Source organism: Somniosus microcephalus, chromosome 2 (assembly GCF_052327205.1).
Source record: "Somniosus microcephalus isolate GS21.2 chromosome 2, FLI_Smic_1.0, whole genome shotgun sequence".
In the NCBI taxonomy this organism is placed as follows: Eukaryota; Metazoa; Chordata; class Chondrichthyes; order Squaliformes; family Somniosidae; genus Somniosus; species Somniosus microcephalus.
Genome location: NC_140988.1, coordinates 172,454,704 through 172,470,329, shown reverse-complemented (window position 1 = coordinate 172,470,329; position 15,626 = coordinate 172,454,704). Strand labels below are relative to the sequence as shown.

The 15,626-nt window shown below is 48.8% G+C and overlaps 1 protein-coding gene across 1 annotated transcript in view; it reads right to left on the bottom strand.

Moving 5' to 3' along the window:
* Positions 1-6,461: 6,461 nt before the first annotated feature.
* The window catches only part of lap3 (leucine aminopeptidase 3), a 45,965-nt gene continuing 36,800 nt past the window's right edge, over positions 6,462-15,626 (bottom strand). The window contains exons 11-13 of the mRNA XM_085966737.1: positions 12,903-12,982; positions 8,113-8,222; positions 6,462-7,453 (exon numbers count right to left, since the gene is read on the bottom strand). Of these exons, the coding sequence (XP_085822863.1) occupies positions 7,258-7,453; positions 8,113-8,222; positions 12,903-12,982 (386 nt within the window). The 3' untranslated portion in view covers positions 6,462-7,257. The remainder of the gene's footprint in view (positions 7,454-8,112; positions 8,223-12,902; positions 12,983-15,626) is intronic.

Genomic DNA, 15,626 nt, shown 5'->3' with positions numbered 1-15,626 from the left:
GTATGAAGAGAGATTGGGTCGATTAGGCTTATATTCGCTAGAGTTTAGAAGAATGAGAGGGGATCTCATTGAAACTTATAAAATTCTAACAGGACTAGACAGAATAGATGCAGGAAGGCTGTTCCCGATGGCGGGGGAGTCCAGAACCAGGGGTCACAGTCTAAGGATAAGGGGTAAGCCATTTAGGACTGAGGTGAGGAGGAATTTCTTCACCCAGAGGGTGGTGAACCTGTGGAATTCTCTACCACAGAAGACAGTTGAGGCCAATTCATTAAATATATTCAAGGAGTTAGATATATTTCTTAAGGCTACGGGGATCAAGGGATATGGGGAGAAAGCAGGGCCAGGGTACTGAATTTGGATGATCAGCCATGATCACATTGAATGGCGGAGCAGGCTTGAGGGGCCGAATGGCCTGCTCCTGCTCCTATCTTCTGTTTCGATGTTTATGATATTTCAGATTCTACCTTAATCCCATGTGTATGTCCCAATCTTTATTTTGTTTTCTGTAAAATTATTAAAAGTGAATGATAAAAGCTGCTCATTACTTCCTGGTTTGCTGTCTGTGATAATTCTTCAATGTGATTGGCTGCTTAGCCTTTTTGATGACATCACTGTTGCCGGATGTCAGAGATTCCCCTATAGATGGTGCAAGAATGAAATTAACGTTTGTGGGCAGCCTTTTTCCAAGGTCAGCGACGAGCACTGTCACTTCACCGCTGACCGCGAAATCCGAGCCAATTAATTACTTTTGAAACACAGTGACTGTTAAATAAGTAAACATAATAATATCTCACAAATAGCCCTGAGATAAAATGACTAGTTAATTCTGGTGATACTGGTTGAAGAAAATAGTCCACTAAGATATTGGAAGAGGCAGACAGGACTTCAGGTCATCTTATCCAATGTCCTGCCCTGGGGTTCAGGATAAATGATGATCACAACTCAGTAAAGACACGAGATAAAAAACAGAAAATGCTGGAAATACTCAGCAGGTCAATCAACATCTGTAGACACTTGAGGTTGGTTTCAGCTGTGAATTGTTAAGATTTCTATCTAACAGATAGGTGGAAGATTGGCTATCTAACAGAAAACAGAGAGTTGGGATAAATGGTTCATTCTCGGGTTGGCAATCAGTAACTAGTGGTGTTCCGCAGGGGTCAGTGCTGGGACCCCAACTCTTTACAATCTATATTAACGATTTGGAGGAGGGGTCCGAGTGCAACATATCCAAGTTTGCCGACGATACAAAGTTGGGAGGGAAAGCAAAGCAGTGAGTGAGGAGGACATAAAAAACCTGCAAAAGGACATAGACAGGCTAAGTGAGTGGGCAGAATTTTGGCAGATGGAATATAATGTTGGAAAGTGTGAGGTTTTGCACTTTGGCAGAAAAAATCAAAGAGCAAGTTATTATCTAAATGGAGAGAAACTGCAAAGTGCTACAGTACAAAGGGATCTGGGGGTCCTGGTGCATGAAACACAGAAGGTTAGTATGCAGGTACAGCAGGTGATCAGGAAGGCCAATGGAATCTTGGCTTTTATTGCAAGGGGGATGGAGTATAAAAGCAGGGAAGTCTTGCTTCAGTTATACAGGGTACTGGTGAGGCCACACCTGGAATACTGCGTACAGTTTTGGTTTCCATATTTAAGAAAAGATATACGTGCTCTCGAGGCAGTTCAGAGAAGGTTCACTCGGTTGATTCCGGGGATGAGGGGGTTGACTTATGAGGAAAGGTTGAGTAGGTTGGGCCTCTACTCATTGGAATTCAGAAGAATGAGAGGCGATCTTATCGAAACATATAAGATTGTGAGGGGGCTTGATCGGGTGGATGCGGGGAGGATGTTTCCACTGATGGCTGAGACTAGAACTAGGGGGCATAATCTTAGAATAAGGGGCAGCCCTTTCAAAACTGAGATGATGAGAAACTTCTTCACTCAGAGGGTAGTAAATCTATGGAATTTGCTACCTCAGAGAGCTGTGGAAGCAGCGACATTAAATAAATTTAAAACGGAGATAGTTTCCTAGCTGATAAAGGAATTAGGGGTTACGGGGAGCGGGCAGGGAAGTGGACGTGAGTCTAGATTCGGATCAGCCATGATCCTATTGAGTGGCGGAGCAGGCCCGAGGGGCCGTGTGGCCTACTCCTGCTCCTACTTCTTATGTTTGTGGTAAATCACTGTTATACCTGCCTGTGTGTGTGTTTGTATTCTACTGTGTACATGTCTGTACATGCCTCGGCTGACTCCTCCCACGAGTCCAGGTATAAAGGTGACTGCTCCACAGTCCCTCTATATTCTGGACTGGTCGACCACTCGAGGCACACCTTCATTCTCTTGTTAATAAAAGCCTGTTAGTTACTCGCTTAACCTCAGTCTTTTGAGTAATTGATAGCGCATCAATTTTATTAACAAGATTTTTTTATAATGGAGAAGATCCTCACACCAGCATGCCTGGACTTAGACCATCGGGAGGCGGACGCATCCACCAAGTTTGCTCACTGGCTTAAGTGCTTTGAAAGATTCCTGATCGCCTCCGCTGCAACGGTCAAATCGGATGAGGACAAACTGGATCTCCTGACCTCCAAAGTGAACCACCGAGCATACTCGGTCATCCAGGACGCGACCTCGTACACGGCTGCTCTCAAGCTCCTCAAGGACCAGTACACGCGCCCAGTGAACGAGGTGTACGCCAGGCACCTCCTGGGGAGTCGTAAACAACAACCAGGGGAATCGACCGAGGAATACCTTCAGGCACTGTCTGTGCTTGGCCGGGCCTGTGGTTGTAAGGATGTAAAGGCCGCCATGTACACAGAGGAACTTATCCGGGACGCTTTTGTAGCGGGCCACAGGTCCAATTACACCCGACAGCGACTGTTGGAGCAGTGTGACCTCGACCTCAACAAGGCCTCTGAACTCGCACTATCATTGGACGCAGCCTACCGGGGCATGGATGCCTACTCCTCTGCACCGTGGACGCCGCGGGGAACGACAGCCTGGGACACGGTAGGACCGTCTCATAGCACCGTGCCACCCCAGCCACATCCCAGCAATGGCCCAACTACCGCAGCAGTGTCCCAAGGCCAGAAATGCTACTTCTGTGGCCAGGCCAAACACCCCAGAGCGCGCTGCCCGGCGAAAAATGCGATCTGCTCGGGCTGCAGGAAGAAGGGACACTACGCCAGCGTCTGCAGGGCCAAAGCCACCCCGAACCCCAGCAGCGCCGCGTGTGGGCCGCCATCTTGGGCCTCCCCAGCCATGTGCGAACCACCGGAACAGCAGCTATTTTGGACGCCTCCAGCCACATGGGGATCATGGACGCCGCCATCTTGGACGCCAGCCGGGACGCAGCAGGCCCCCAACACCGCCTCATCTGATACCCGCAGCGACACACCGACCCCTACGCTGGCCTCCATTACGCTGGACCAAGCGAGACCGCACCAACTGGCCCGGTCCACAATGGACATTAAGGTAAATGGTCACGAAACAACCTGCCTTTTTGACTCTGGGAGCACGGAGAGCTTCATCCACCCCGACATGGTGTGGCATTGCTCTCTCCCAGTCCTGCCTGCGCACCAGCGGATTTCTATGGCCTCCGAGTCCCAGTCGGCGGACATTGGCGGCTACTGCGTGGTGACATTCTTAGTAGACGGGACTGTGTACGATAATTTTAAACTTCTGGTCCTGCCCCACCTCTGCGCTGCCGTTCTACTGGGGTTAGATTTTCAGTTCCACCTTAAAAGTGTTACGATGGCGTACGGTGGACCCCTCCCCCCACTCACAGTCCGCAGCCAGCAACTTCCAAATTGCCCGCCGCGCACCAGGTGCAACCTCTCCACACTCAGAATCACCCCCCCCCCCCCACACTGTTTGCTAACCTCACCCCCGACTGTAAGCCCATCGCCACAAAGAGCAGGCGATACAGTGCCGGGGACAGGGTTTTCAGTAAAACCGAAGTGGAGCGGCTCCTGAAGGAGGGGATTATTGAGGGCAGCACCAGCCCCTGGCGAGCCCAGGTTGTGGTCGTTAAGACCGGCGAGAAGCAGCACCTGGTCATCGACTACAGCCAGACAATAAATCGCTACACCCTGCTGGACGCTTACCCACTCCCCCGCATAGCTGATATGGTCAACCAGATCGCGTCTTCTCGACCATTGACCTGAAATCAGCGTACCACCATCTCCCTATCCGCCCTGAGGACCGCCGGTATACTGCCTTTGAGGCAAACGGCCGCCTCTATCACTTCCTTAGGGTTCCCTTTGGCGTCACCAACGGGGTCTCCGTCTTCCAAAGGGAGATGGACCGGATGGTCGATCAAAATGCGTTGCAGGCCACTTTCCCATATCTGGACAATGTGACCATCTGCGGCCATGACTTGCAGGACCATGACGCAAACCTCGAAAAATTCCTCTGCACCGCCCAACTCCTGAACCTGACGTATAACAAGGAGAAGTGCATATTCCGCACAAGCCGCCTCGCCATCCTTGGCTGCGTTGTGGAACACGGAGTCATCGGTCCCGACCCCGACCGGATGCGTCCCCTTATGGAACTCCCACTGCCACACTGCCTCAAGGCCCTGAAGAGGTGCCTAGGGTTTTTCTCCAATTACGCCCAGTGGGTCCCCTACTATGCGGACAAGGCCCATCCGCTGATCAAGTCCACCTCTTTTCCCTTGACGGCAGAGGCCCGCTTAGCCTTCCACCGTATCAAGGAAGACATTGCCAAAGCCACCATGCACGCAGTGGACGAATCCATCCCCTTCCAGGTGGAAAGCGACGCGTCCGACTTTGCCCTGGCCGCTACCCTTAATCAGGCAGGGAGACCCGTGGCCTTCTTTTCATGAACCCTCCAGGGCCCGGAGACCAGACACTCCGCTGTTGAGGAGCCCCAGGCTATTGTGGAGGCTGTGCGTCATTGGAGGCACTACCTGGCCGGAAAACGATTTACCCTGCTCACTGACCAGCGTTCAGTTGCTTTTATGTTTAACAACAAGCAGAGGGGCAAAATCAAAAACGACAAGATCTTGAGGTGGAGAATTGAACTTTCCACCTACAATTACGAGATCTTGTACCGGCCCGGGAAGCTCAATGAACCCCTGGATGCTCTATCGCGTGGCACCTGCGCCAGCGCTCAGATCGATAGACTGCGGGCCCTCCACAATGACCTCTGCCACCCGGGGGTCACCAGGTTCTTCCACTTCAAGGCCCGCAACCTGCCTTACTCCATTGAGGTCAGGACCATGACCAGGAACTGCCAAGTCTGCGCTGAGTGCAAACCGCACTTTTATAGACCAGGCAGGGCTCACCTGATAAAAGCCACTCGCCCCTTCGAGCGCCTGAGCGTTGATTTTAAAGGGCCTCTCCCCTCCTCCGACCGCAATGTGTACTTCCTCAACATTATTGATGAGTACTCCCGTTTCCTGTTCGCCATCCCCTGCCCGGACATGACCAGTGCCACGGTCATTAAATGTCTGAACGACCTCTTCACCCTGTTCGGTTTCCCCAGCTATATCCATAGCGACCGGGGCTCATCGTTTATGAGCGACGAACTCCGTCAGTACCTGCTCGCTAGGGGTATTGCCACAAGCAGGACCACCAGTTACAACCCCCAGGGGAACGGACAGGTGGAAAGAGAGAATGCGACAGTTTGGAAGGCCGCCCTGCTAGACTTAAAGTCTAGGGGCCTTCCGACCTCCCGCTGGCAGGATGTGCTCCCCGATGCGCTCCACTCTATTCGGTCACTGCTCTGCACTGCCACTAACGCCACCCCTCATGAGAAAATGTTTGTCTTCCCAAGGAATTCCACATTGGGGACATCGCTACCGCCATGGCTGACGTCCCCAGGGCCGGTCCTACTGAGAAGACACGTGAGGACCCATAAAACGGACCCCCTGGTCGAGAGGGTCGACCTCCTCCACGCCAACCCCCAGTATGCTTACATTGCGTACCCGGACGGGCGGGAGGACACAGTCTCCATACGAGACCTCGCACCCTCGGGGGCCCCAGTAACCCACTACCCCCCCCCCCCACGATCCAATATCCAACCCCAGCAGACGGCACGCCTGGGCCCCGCGACCCGCTAGACACCCACGAGGACTACACACCAGTGCCCCAGCCTACGCGGGACTCGACGCCGGAAGCTTCACTACCCCTGCTGTCGCCACGTCGATCACAGCGGCAGACAAGACCTCCGGAGAGTCTCCAATACACAAACTTTTAATACACTTCACCCCGCCGGACTCATTTTTAAACAAGGGGTGAATGTGGTAAACCACTGTTTGTATTCCACTGTGTACATGTCTGTACATGCCTCGGCTGACTCCTCCCACGAGTCCAGGTATAAAGGTGACTGCTCCACAGTCCCTCTGTATTCTGGACTGGTCGACCACTCGAGGCACACCTTCATTCTCTTGTTACTAAAAGCCTGTTAGTTACTCGCTTAACCTCAGTCTTTTGAGTAATTGATAGCGCATCAATGTTCTTATGTTTTATTTCACATTCTGCTCTTAGAACAGCAGTTGGCCCAACTTAGCCTACTCAAGTATTCCTTTGTACATGTACTTTTATTGCAGATGGATCAAAAGAATGGTCTACATTCTGGAATGATTTTGCATCCATTAATTAGATTTCATCTGACTTTGGGATTATCAATAATGAATGTTTTGTAATTACAGCTATCATCAGTTAGGAATTCTCATTATGTCCAGTTTATTTTCCTTTATTGTTTTGGCTTGCATGGTCTCAACGTTATTTTGAATATTACAAAAATATTAGCGGCTAGCAATACTGAAGGCTCGATACATGTGTCAGTTTTTCCTTTCAACTGGGGAGACTTATTTTTCAACTATATTCACCATAGCTCAAAATTGGTAGGTTTTCACACTTTCACTGTTTGTATTGTCCAAGAGACACTGGGAATACTGCAGCTTTTGTGTTGCTGCAAAGTACTGTAGTTCCCTTTTAGCAGCAATGTGAGCAGTTGCACAATGAATGATGGGAATTATGGTTCAGAGAAAATAAAAATCACCATTTAACATAAGCCACTATTGCAAATGTCAATCATGATTATAAAACTCATTAATAAAATTTGTAACAAAAAATATCCTTTTTTGATTTAAGTACCATCTTTCCAAATGTAAAGGGGGAAAAAATCAAAAGTAAGCTTACTCACAGATACAAAAGAAAGGGCATTTGTGTGGGTACCAGAATTATGAAACTGATGAAGTGGAAAAATATGTGGACCCATCTTTAAAAATACATTTTAAGATTTCTGTCTTTCTTGACTGAGGTAGGCTGCAAATTCCACTAATGTCCTGGTCGGTCTTCCTGCCATTCCCTTTCGCAGGTACGGAACTTCATCTTTGTTTGACATCACACCAGCTATGTCGAGGTGAGCCCAGTGAGGGACTGTAACAAACTCTCGCAAGAACGCTGCAGCTGTACACGCACCACCAGACCTGCAGGAACATTTCAGAGCAGAGTGGAAGTTACCAAGTGGCAGCATGTGAATCTACTTCTTTGGAAGTTCACCACAGATTTTTAAAATTCAAAATCCCCTTCCTGAAAGACTCAAAGAAAATTAAAACAAAAAACTGTCACAATTTTTGTTGCATTTTTCTCCACATTATTCCCCCTCAAATTCTCATTATGTCCACTTGATCCTCAATTGAAACACAGTCACTCTTTGCCCTGCTGGGCAAGTTTCTTGGGTGACTGGTTCATTGGGTCATCGCTACAGCAACTTGTATGAAACTAACAAGTTCCCTCTTTTGTTTTATAATTTCACTTTTCATCTACTGAGAGCATGTTTTCAAATTTTGACATTTTCCTTTGATGTAGTCAAAATATATGGTGTATAAAGGAGCATGGTTTTCAACAGTATCTCAGAGTGTACTCAAAAGATACAGAAACTGAATATTCACTCTCTGTATACAGTTAAAGACCGATCACCTTTGCTGTGCATCAATAAAGTCTGTTCTGTATACTCCACTACAAAGTCTAGTGCTTATTCAAAACACATTGTTGTGATCCAGTGGAGAAAGAAGGTTGCTTAACAACGCAATATAAAATAAAGTGAGAATTCCTTCGAGTTAAAAGTTAAGTATACTGTATTCACCTGTATTTGCCAATGTTATTCAGGTCTGCTAGTTGTGATTCTGTGATTTGTCTGGTATAATGTTGGAAAAGTGGCATTCTCCACACTCGATCTCCAGTCACAACACTAGCCTAAACAAGAACAGTACATGCTCAGCATTATCAGTCATGATTAAAAATGCACAGAGATTGGTATCAACACTGCCATCCAAAATTGAAAAGGACATTAATTAAACCTAAATTCACAATGAAAAAATATTATATTCACATTACTAGTGCTACGCTTTAAAAGATAAAAAGGTGATTAAACTATCAGCTCAAATTCTAATGATTTTCAAGCTACGCCACACATTGCTAATTAGACCATGCATTGTTAATAATAAAAGCACCCCTGGTTTAGAATCGGAGTGCTGTAAATTATTTCAAAATAGATGTGTTTTTGAATCACCGTGCTTATGAAGGACTCGAATGGAAGATAGGACTGGATTGCACCTGGACAGGACCGGGACCGATGTCCTAGGGGGAGTGTTTGCTAGTGCTGTTGGGGAGGGTTTAAACTAAAATGGCAAGGGATTGGGAACCTGTGCAGGGAGACAGAAGGGAAACAAGGATAGAAGCAAAAGACAGGAAGGAGAAAAGCAAAAGTGGCAGTCAGAGAAATCAAGGGTTTAAATCAAACATGGCCACAGTAAATAATAATTCTAAAAGGTCTAAGAGTGTTAAAAAAACAAGCCTGAAGGCTTGGGGGGAAAAATTCAGTATCGCCCCGTTTGGGGCGCCGTTATCGGCCGTGCGCAAAGTTTAACGCCTGGCGCTAATTATCGCCTCCGATGGCAAACTTGGCTTTTGTCACCCCTGGAGGTGATTGGAGCGCTAAATCAGGCGCTTCACATCTGTCTTAAGGCGCAAAGGCCGAGGAGCGATGCGCTACCTCAAAGTGCTGGCGAAGCAAGGAAGGGCAAATCAAAATGAACCTGCAAAGTGCTGCTCAGTACCCAAAACTCCTTCACACAGCGCTGAATCTATCCAGAAGTGTGTGTGTCTCTCTCTCTCTCTCTCAGAATGCGTGGTGCAAAAATGTCACCAACAAAAAAGGCAGGAAGCAGCCGCCTTTAAATAGTGCTCCCCCAGTCCCTTTCTGACTGCAAAACGCTCCCCTCAACCTGTCGTTGCTAGCGGCAAGCGGTAAGGCAGGGGGTGCCACTCAATATCCGGTCCGGGGCGCTACGCACTCGACTGACGTCACGATCTGCGAGCGCAGGAGATCGTGGCGGTAGTATTTAGCGCCGCCGCAAAATGTCTAGTTAATTTTGCGAGCGGCGCAAACATCACCACGCCCGGGCGCTAGTTGCTTTGCGCCCCATTAGCGCCCTCTTAAGGCGCTAACGGGAGGCGCAAGCAACTGAATTTTTCCCCCTTTGTGTCTTAGTGCGAGGAGCATTTGTAATAAGGTGGATGAATTAGCTGCGCAAATAGATGTAAACGGATATGATATGATTGGGGTTACGGAAACATGGCTCCAGGGTGACCAAGGCTGGGAACTCAACATCCAGGGGTATTCAATATTCAGGTGAGACAGGCAAAAAGGAAAAGGAGGTGGGGTAGCATTGCTGGTTAAAGAGGAGATTAACACAATTGTAAGGAAGGATATTAGCTCTGATGATGTGGAATCTGTATGGGTCGAGCTGAGAAATACCAAGGGGCAGAAAACGTTAGTGGGAGTTGTATACAGACCCCCAAACAGTAATGCGGAGGTTGGGGATGGCATTAAACGGGAAATTACAGACGCGTGCAATAAGGGCACAGCAGTTATCATGGGTGACTTTAATCTACATATAGATTGGGCTAACCAAATTAGTAACAATACTGTGGAGGAGGAATTCCTGGAGTGTATACAGGATGGTTTCCTGGACCAACATGTCGAGGAACCAACTAGAGATCAGGCCATCTTAGACTGGGTATTATGTAATGAGAAAGGATTAATTAGCAATCTTGTTGTACGAGGCCCCTTGGGTCGGAGCGATCATAATATGATAGATTTTTTCATTAAGATGGAAAGTGAGGTATTTGACTCAGAGACTCGGGTCCTATATTTAAATAAAGGAAACAACGATGGTATGAGGCGCGAGTTGGGTAGGATGGATTGGGGAATGTTACTTAAAGGGTTGACGGTGGATAGGCAATGGCAAACATTTAAAGATCGCATGGATGAACAACAGAATTTGTTCATCCCGGTTTGGCATAAAAATAAAACAAAAAAGGTGACTCAACCGTGGCTAACAAGGGAAATTAGGGATAGCATAAGATCCAAGGAGACGACATATAAATTGGCCAGAAAAAGCAATAATCCTGAGGATTGGGAGCAGTTTAGGATTCAACAAAGGAGGACAAAGGGATTAATTAAGAAAGGGAAAATAGAATATGAGAGTAAGCTAGCATGGAACATAAAAACTGACTGTAAAAGCTTTTATAGATATGTGAAGAGAAAAAGATTGGTGAAGTCAAGCGTAGGTCCCTTGCAGTCAGAATCAGGGGAATTTATATTGGGGGAACAAAGAAATGGCAAACCAATTAAATAGATACTTTGGTTCTGTCTTCACAAAGGAGGACACAAATAACCTCCCAGAGATGTCGGGAAACATAGGGTCTAATGAGAAGGAGGAACTGAATGAAATCAGTATTTGTAGGGAAATGGTGTTAGGGAAACTGATGGGATTGAAGGCCGATAAATCCCCAGGGCCTGATAATCTACATCCTAGGGTACCTAAGGAAGTGGCCCTCGAAATAGTAGATGCATTGCTGGTCATCTTCCAAAATTCTATAGACTCTGGAACAGTTCCCATGGATTGGAGGGTAGCTAATGTTACCCCACTATTCAAAAAAGGTGGTAGAGAGAAAATGAGGAATAATAGACTGGTAAGCCTGACATCAGTAGTGGGGAAAATGCTAGAGCCCATTATAAAAGATGTAATAGCAGAGCACTTGGAAAACAGTGACAGGATCGGACAAAGTCAACATGGGTTTACAAAAGGTAAATTGTGCTCGACTAATCTACTGGAATTTTTTGAGGATGTAACTGGTAGAATAGATAAGGGAGAACCAGTGGATGTGGTGTATTTGGACTTTCAGAAGGCTTTCGATAAGGTCCCGCATAAGAGATTAGGGTGTAAAGTTAAGGCACATGGGATTGGGGGTAAGGTACTGACTTGGATAGAGAACTGGTTGGCAGACAGGAGGCAAAGAGTTGGAATAAACGGGTCTTTTTCCGAGTGGCAGGCAGTGCCTAGTGGGGTACCGCAGAGATCGGTCCTAGGACCCCAGCTATTCACAACATATATTAATGATCTAGATGGGGGAACTAGATGTAATATCTCCAAGTTTGCAGACGACACAAAGCTAGGTGGGCGTATGTGCTGTGAGGAGGATGCAGAGAAACTCCAGTATGATTTGGACAGGTTGGGTGATTGGGCAGATGCACGGCAGATGCAGTATAATGTGGTTAAATGCGAGGTTATCCACTTTGGTGGCAAAAACAGGAAGGCAGATTATTATCTGAACGGCAATAGATTGGGAGAAGGGGAAGTGCAACGAGACCTGGGTGTCCTTGTGCACCAGTCGCTGAAGGTAAACATGCAGGTGCAGCAGGCAGTTAAGAAAGCAAATGGTATGTTGGCCTTCGTAGCGAGCGGGTTCGAGTACAGGAACAAGGATGTCTTGCTGCAGTTGTACCGGGCCTTGGTGAGACCACACCTTGAGTATTGTGTGCAGTTTTGGTCGCCTTATCTGAGGAATGATGTTCTTGCCATGGAGGGAGTGCAGCGAAGATTCACCAGACTGATGCCTGGGATGGCAGGAATGACGTATGAGGAGAGATTGGGTCGATTGGGCTTATAATCGCTGACGTTTAGAAGAATGAGAGGGGATCTCATTGAAACTTACAAAATTCTAACAGGACTAGACAGACTAGATGCAGGAAGGATGTTCCCGATGGCGGGGGAGTCCAGAACCAGGGGTCACAGTCTAAAGATAAGGGGTAAGCCATTTAGGACAGAGATGAGGAGGAATTTCTTCACCCAGAGAGTGGTGAACCTGTGGAATTCTCTACCACAGAAGGCAGTTGAGGCCAATTCATTAAATATATTCAAGAAGGAGTTAGATATATTTCTGAATGCCAAAGGGATCAAGAGATATGGGGAGAAGGCAAGGACAGGGTACTGAGTTTAGATGATCAACCATGATCTCACTGAATGGTGGAGCAGGCTCGAGGGGCCGAATGGCCTACTCCTGCTCCTATCTTCTATGTTTCTAGGTAAAAATGGCCCTTTCTCGTTACAATATTGTGGTCCTATAATATAGTGTAACATCAACTTACAAAATAAATGAGAGTATTTGGTTTTAAATACACTTTTGATTGCAACCAAATCAGTAATTCTTAAAGCCGCCTGATTAATCCGATGGGGAGATTGATGACGACTTGTTATTCACAAATTCCTGTTGACGTTACTATATCACTGTACAGTACAGGCGGTGATAGAAGCTGTTTGATCAATTTAACAGACTCACTATACTGCTGGCTCGTTGTTCTTTCTGAAAATTCATGGCAGCTAATCAGGAGGGAGAATCAAGGCCACAGTACTGTAGCTCTATCTCTGACCTACACTTCCTTAAAGCCCAGTTTTCTCTCAAGTGTAGGATCGCAGAATTCGCCCTCATCTCTCCATTTATTAAAAAAAAGTGCTTTAAAATAGAAATTTGGTTTTACAAATGAAATCTACAATCTTTAACATACAACACTGCATAAACGATTCTTACTTCTCTGAGATGTCCCCACAACCAGTCAGAGTTGGTGAAAACCCCAGTAGCTGCTGATCCCAAAGCAACATCCATAGCACCTGTTAAAATAGCTCAAATCAAATCACTGGAGTTCAAATTTTTAAAAAACGGATTAATGCTTACATTTCAGTGATGTTTGACTACCAAGATCTTACGTAAGGTATAATCAACAACTTCTCTACTATCACAATTGTATATCTATCTATCTATCTATCTATATATGTAAAGCGGCTCTTCTGTCTGTCCCGATGTCTGTCTGTCTGTCCGTGTTCTATACGTTTGAAAGTTATAGAGCGTACCGACGCGCGCGTCGCCTCAAAAGAAAGCTTGCGATTCCGGACCGGTCATAGGCGTATTTACCTTTCGGCCGGACAAAAATTGCGCCCGCGGTATCCAAATACGTTCAGCGTTCCGCTCATTAGCATCTCATTAGCGACCGTGTGACGTCGAGGTCGACCAATCGGACGGCGGGTTCCTGGCGCGTGCCATCCTACAGTTGAGTGTCGAGTGACTCGACGATTGACCAATCCTACGCTTCGGTGACCTGACCGGTCGACCAATCGTGTGCGTGTGTGGGCGGGCCTTATCCTTCTGAACCGAGGTGAGTGGCCGCCATCTTGATTTTTCACGATTTTAATCCCCACACTTTCAGTGTGTTAGGGAAGTAAGGTAAATATTTGAATTATGTGTTAGGGAATTAATTAACAATTTATTTCAGTTTTATATTGTGTTTAGCAACCCCCCCCCCTCCTCCTCACCCTCGCGCAGGGGGACTCGGTGCTGCTCTCCAGGCCCGCTGCAGGCAGGTCTGAAGCTCAAAAAAATTCTCTCTCTCTCTCTTCCCTCTCTCTCCTTCTCCTCTTCCCTCTCTCTCCTTCTCCTGTTCCCTCTCTCTCCTCTTCCCTCTCTCTCTCTACTTCCCCCTCTCAGGTTTGACGGTGTCGGGGCCGGAGCGGGCGGGCCGCCCGAAGTGGGCGGGCCGCCCGAAGTGAGCCGCTCACTAACGGCTGCCAGCCCGCGGGGTTTCCCTGCCTACTCCCCGCGCTCCGCCTCGCGCCGCTGGCACTGACCGCGCATGCGCCGCCCACCCGCGAGAGCCCGCTCTGGCTTTTTTTTTTTAAACGGCTGTCCCCGATCTCAATCGGCGTCAGCCACGAGGGTCAGGGTGCGCGCGCAGCAGGAGCAGCTGAGACGCGGCCATCTCTCTGTTCTGCGCTCCGCTCTGGGCGGGGACCGGGTCTCTCAGCCGCAATCGGCGATCTGGAGGGCGGGGCTCCGGGAGAGCAGGAGGGCGGGGCTCCGGAGAGTGGGACGCCGCTGCTCGGTGAGGGCGGGGGGCGGGGCGGGAGATCGGGGGGCGGAGATCGGGGGGTGGGACATCGGGAGCGGGGCTCGGGAGATCGGGGGGGGGGGCGGGGCTCCGGCGATCGGGGGGGCTTGGCTCGGGGCTCAGGAGATGGGGGGCGGGGCTCGGTCGGGGGGGGGCTCGGGAGGTCGGGGATCGGGAGATCGGGGGGGGGGGGCCGTGCTCCTGAGATTGGGGGGGCGGGGCTCGGGGAGATGGGGGGGGGCGGGGCTCGGGATATCGGGGGGGGCGGTGCTCGGGAGATTGGGGGGGCGGGGCTCGGGAGAGGCGGGCTCGGGTGATGGGGGGGCGGGGCTCGGGGACTCTCCCCCTTCCCTCCCCTCCCCTTCCCCCCTGAAAAAATTTCCCTCTTCTTCCTCTCTCTCTCCCAGTCTCTCTCTCTCTCCCCCAGTCCAATTCCAATTCCAATTCCAATTAAAATGCTTTATTGGCATGAAAGTTTACAGAGAACCATATTGCCAAAGCTTACATAGCAAAAAGGTACAGTTTTCCAACATTCTGTAGGTGTCAATCGATTTGACATTTGTTGGGTACATACAATATTACTTTTAAACAATATTAATTTTAAACAGTCTTTGTACTTCATTTGGTACGTTCAATATTAATTTTAAACAGTCCTCAGGTTGTGACATGTTGTTACATATTTGGCCCCAAGGTATGGTCTGTCTCCTTCTCCTAGGACTAATCTCAATTTTGACAGATCATACAATTCCTTGAAATCTGGGGGCAGTCTCTCTCTCTCTCCCCCTCAGTCTCTCTCTCTCTCTCTCCCCATTCTCTCTCTCTCTCCCCCATTCTCTCTCTCTCTCTCCCCGTCTCTCTCCTCTCTCTCCCCCCAGTCTCTCACTCTCTCTCCCGTCTCTCTCTCTCCCCCCCAGTCTCTCTCTCTCTCCCCAGTCTCTCTCTCTCTCTCCCCCAGTCTCTCTCTCTCCAGTCTCTCTCTCTCTCCCTCTCTCGCTCTCTCTCTCTCTCTCCCCCTGTCTCTCTCCCCATGTCTCTCTCCTCTCTCTCTCTTCCCCGTCTCTCTCCTCTCTCTCCCCGTCTCCTCTCTCTCTCCCCCCAGTCTCTCTCTCTCTCTCCCCGTCTCTCTCCTCTCTCTCCCTCTCCCCGTCTCTCCTCTCCTCCCCCCAGTCTCTCTCTCTCTCTCTCTCTCTCTCCCGTGTCTCTCTCTCCCCAGTCTCTCTCTCCCCCAGTCCCTCTCTCTCTCTCCCCCAGTCCTCTCTCTCTCTCCCCCAGTCTCTCTCTCTCTCTCTCCCCGTCTCTCTCTCTCTCTCCCCCAGTCTCTCTCTCTCTCTCCCCCAGTCTCTCTCTCTCTCCCCCAGTCTCTCTCTCATCTC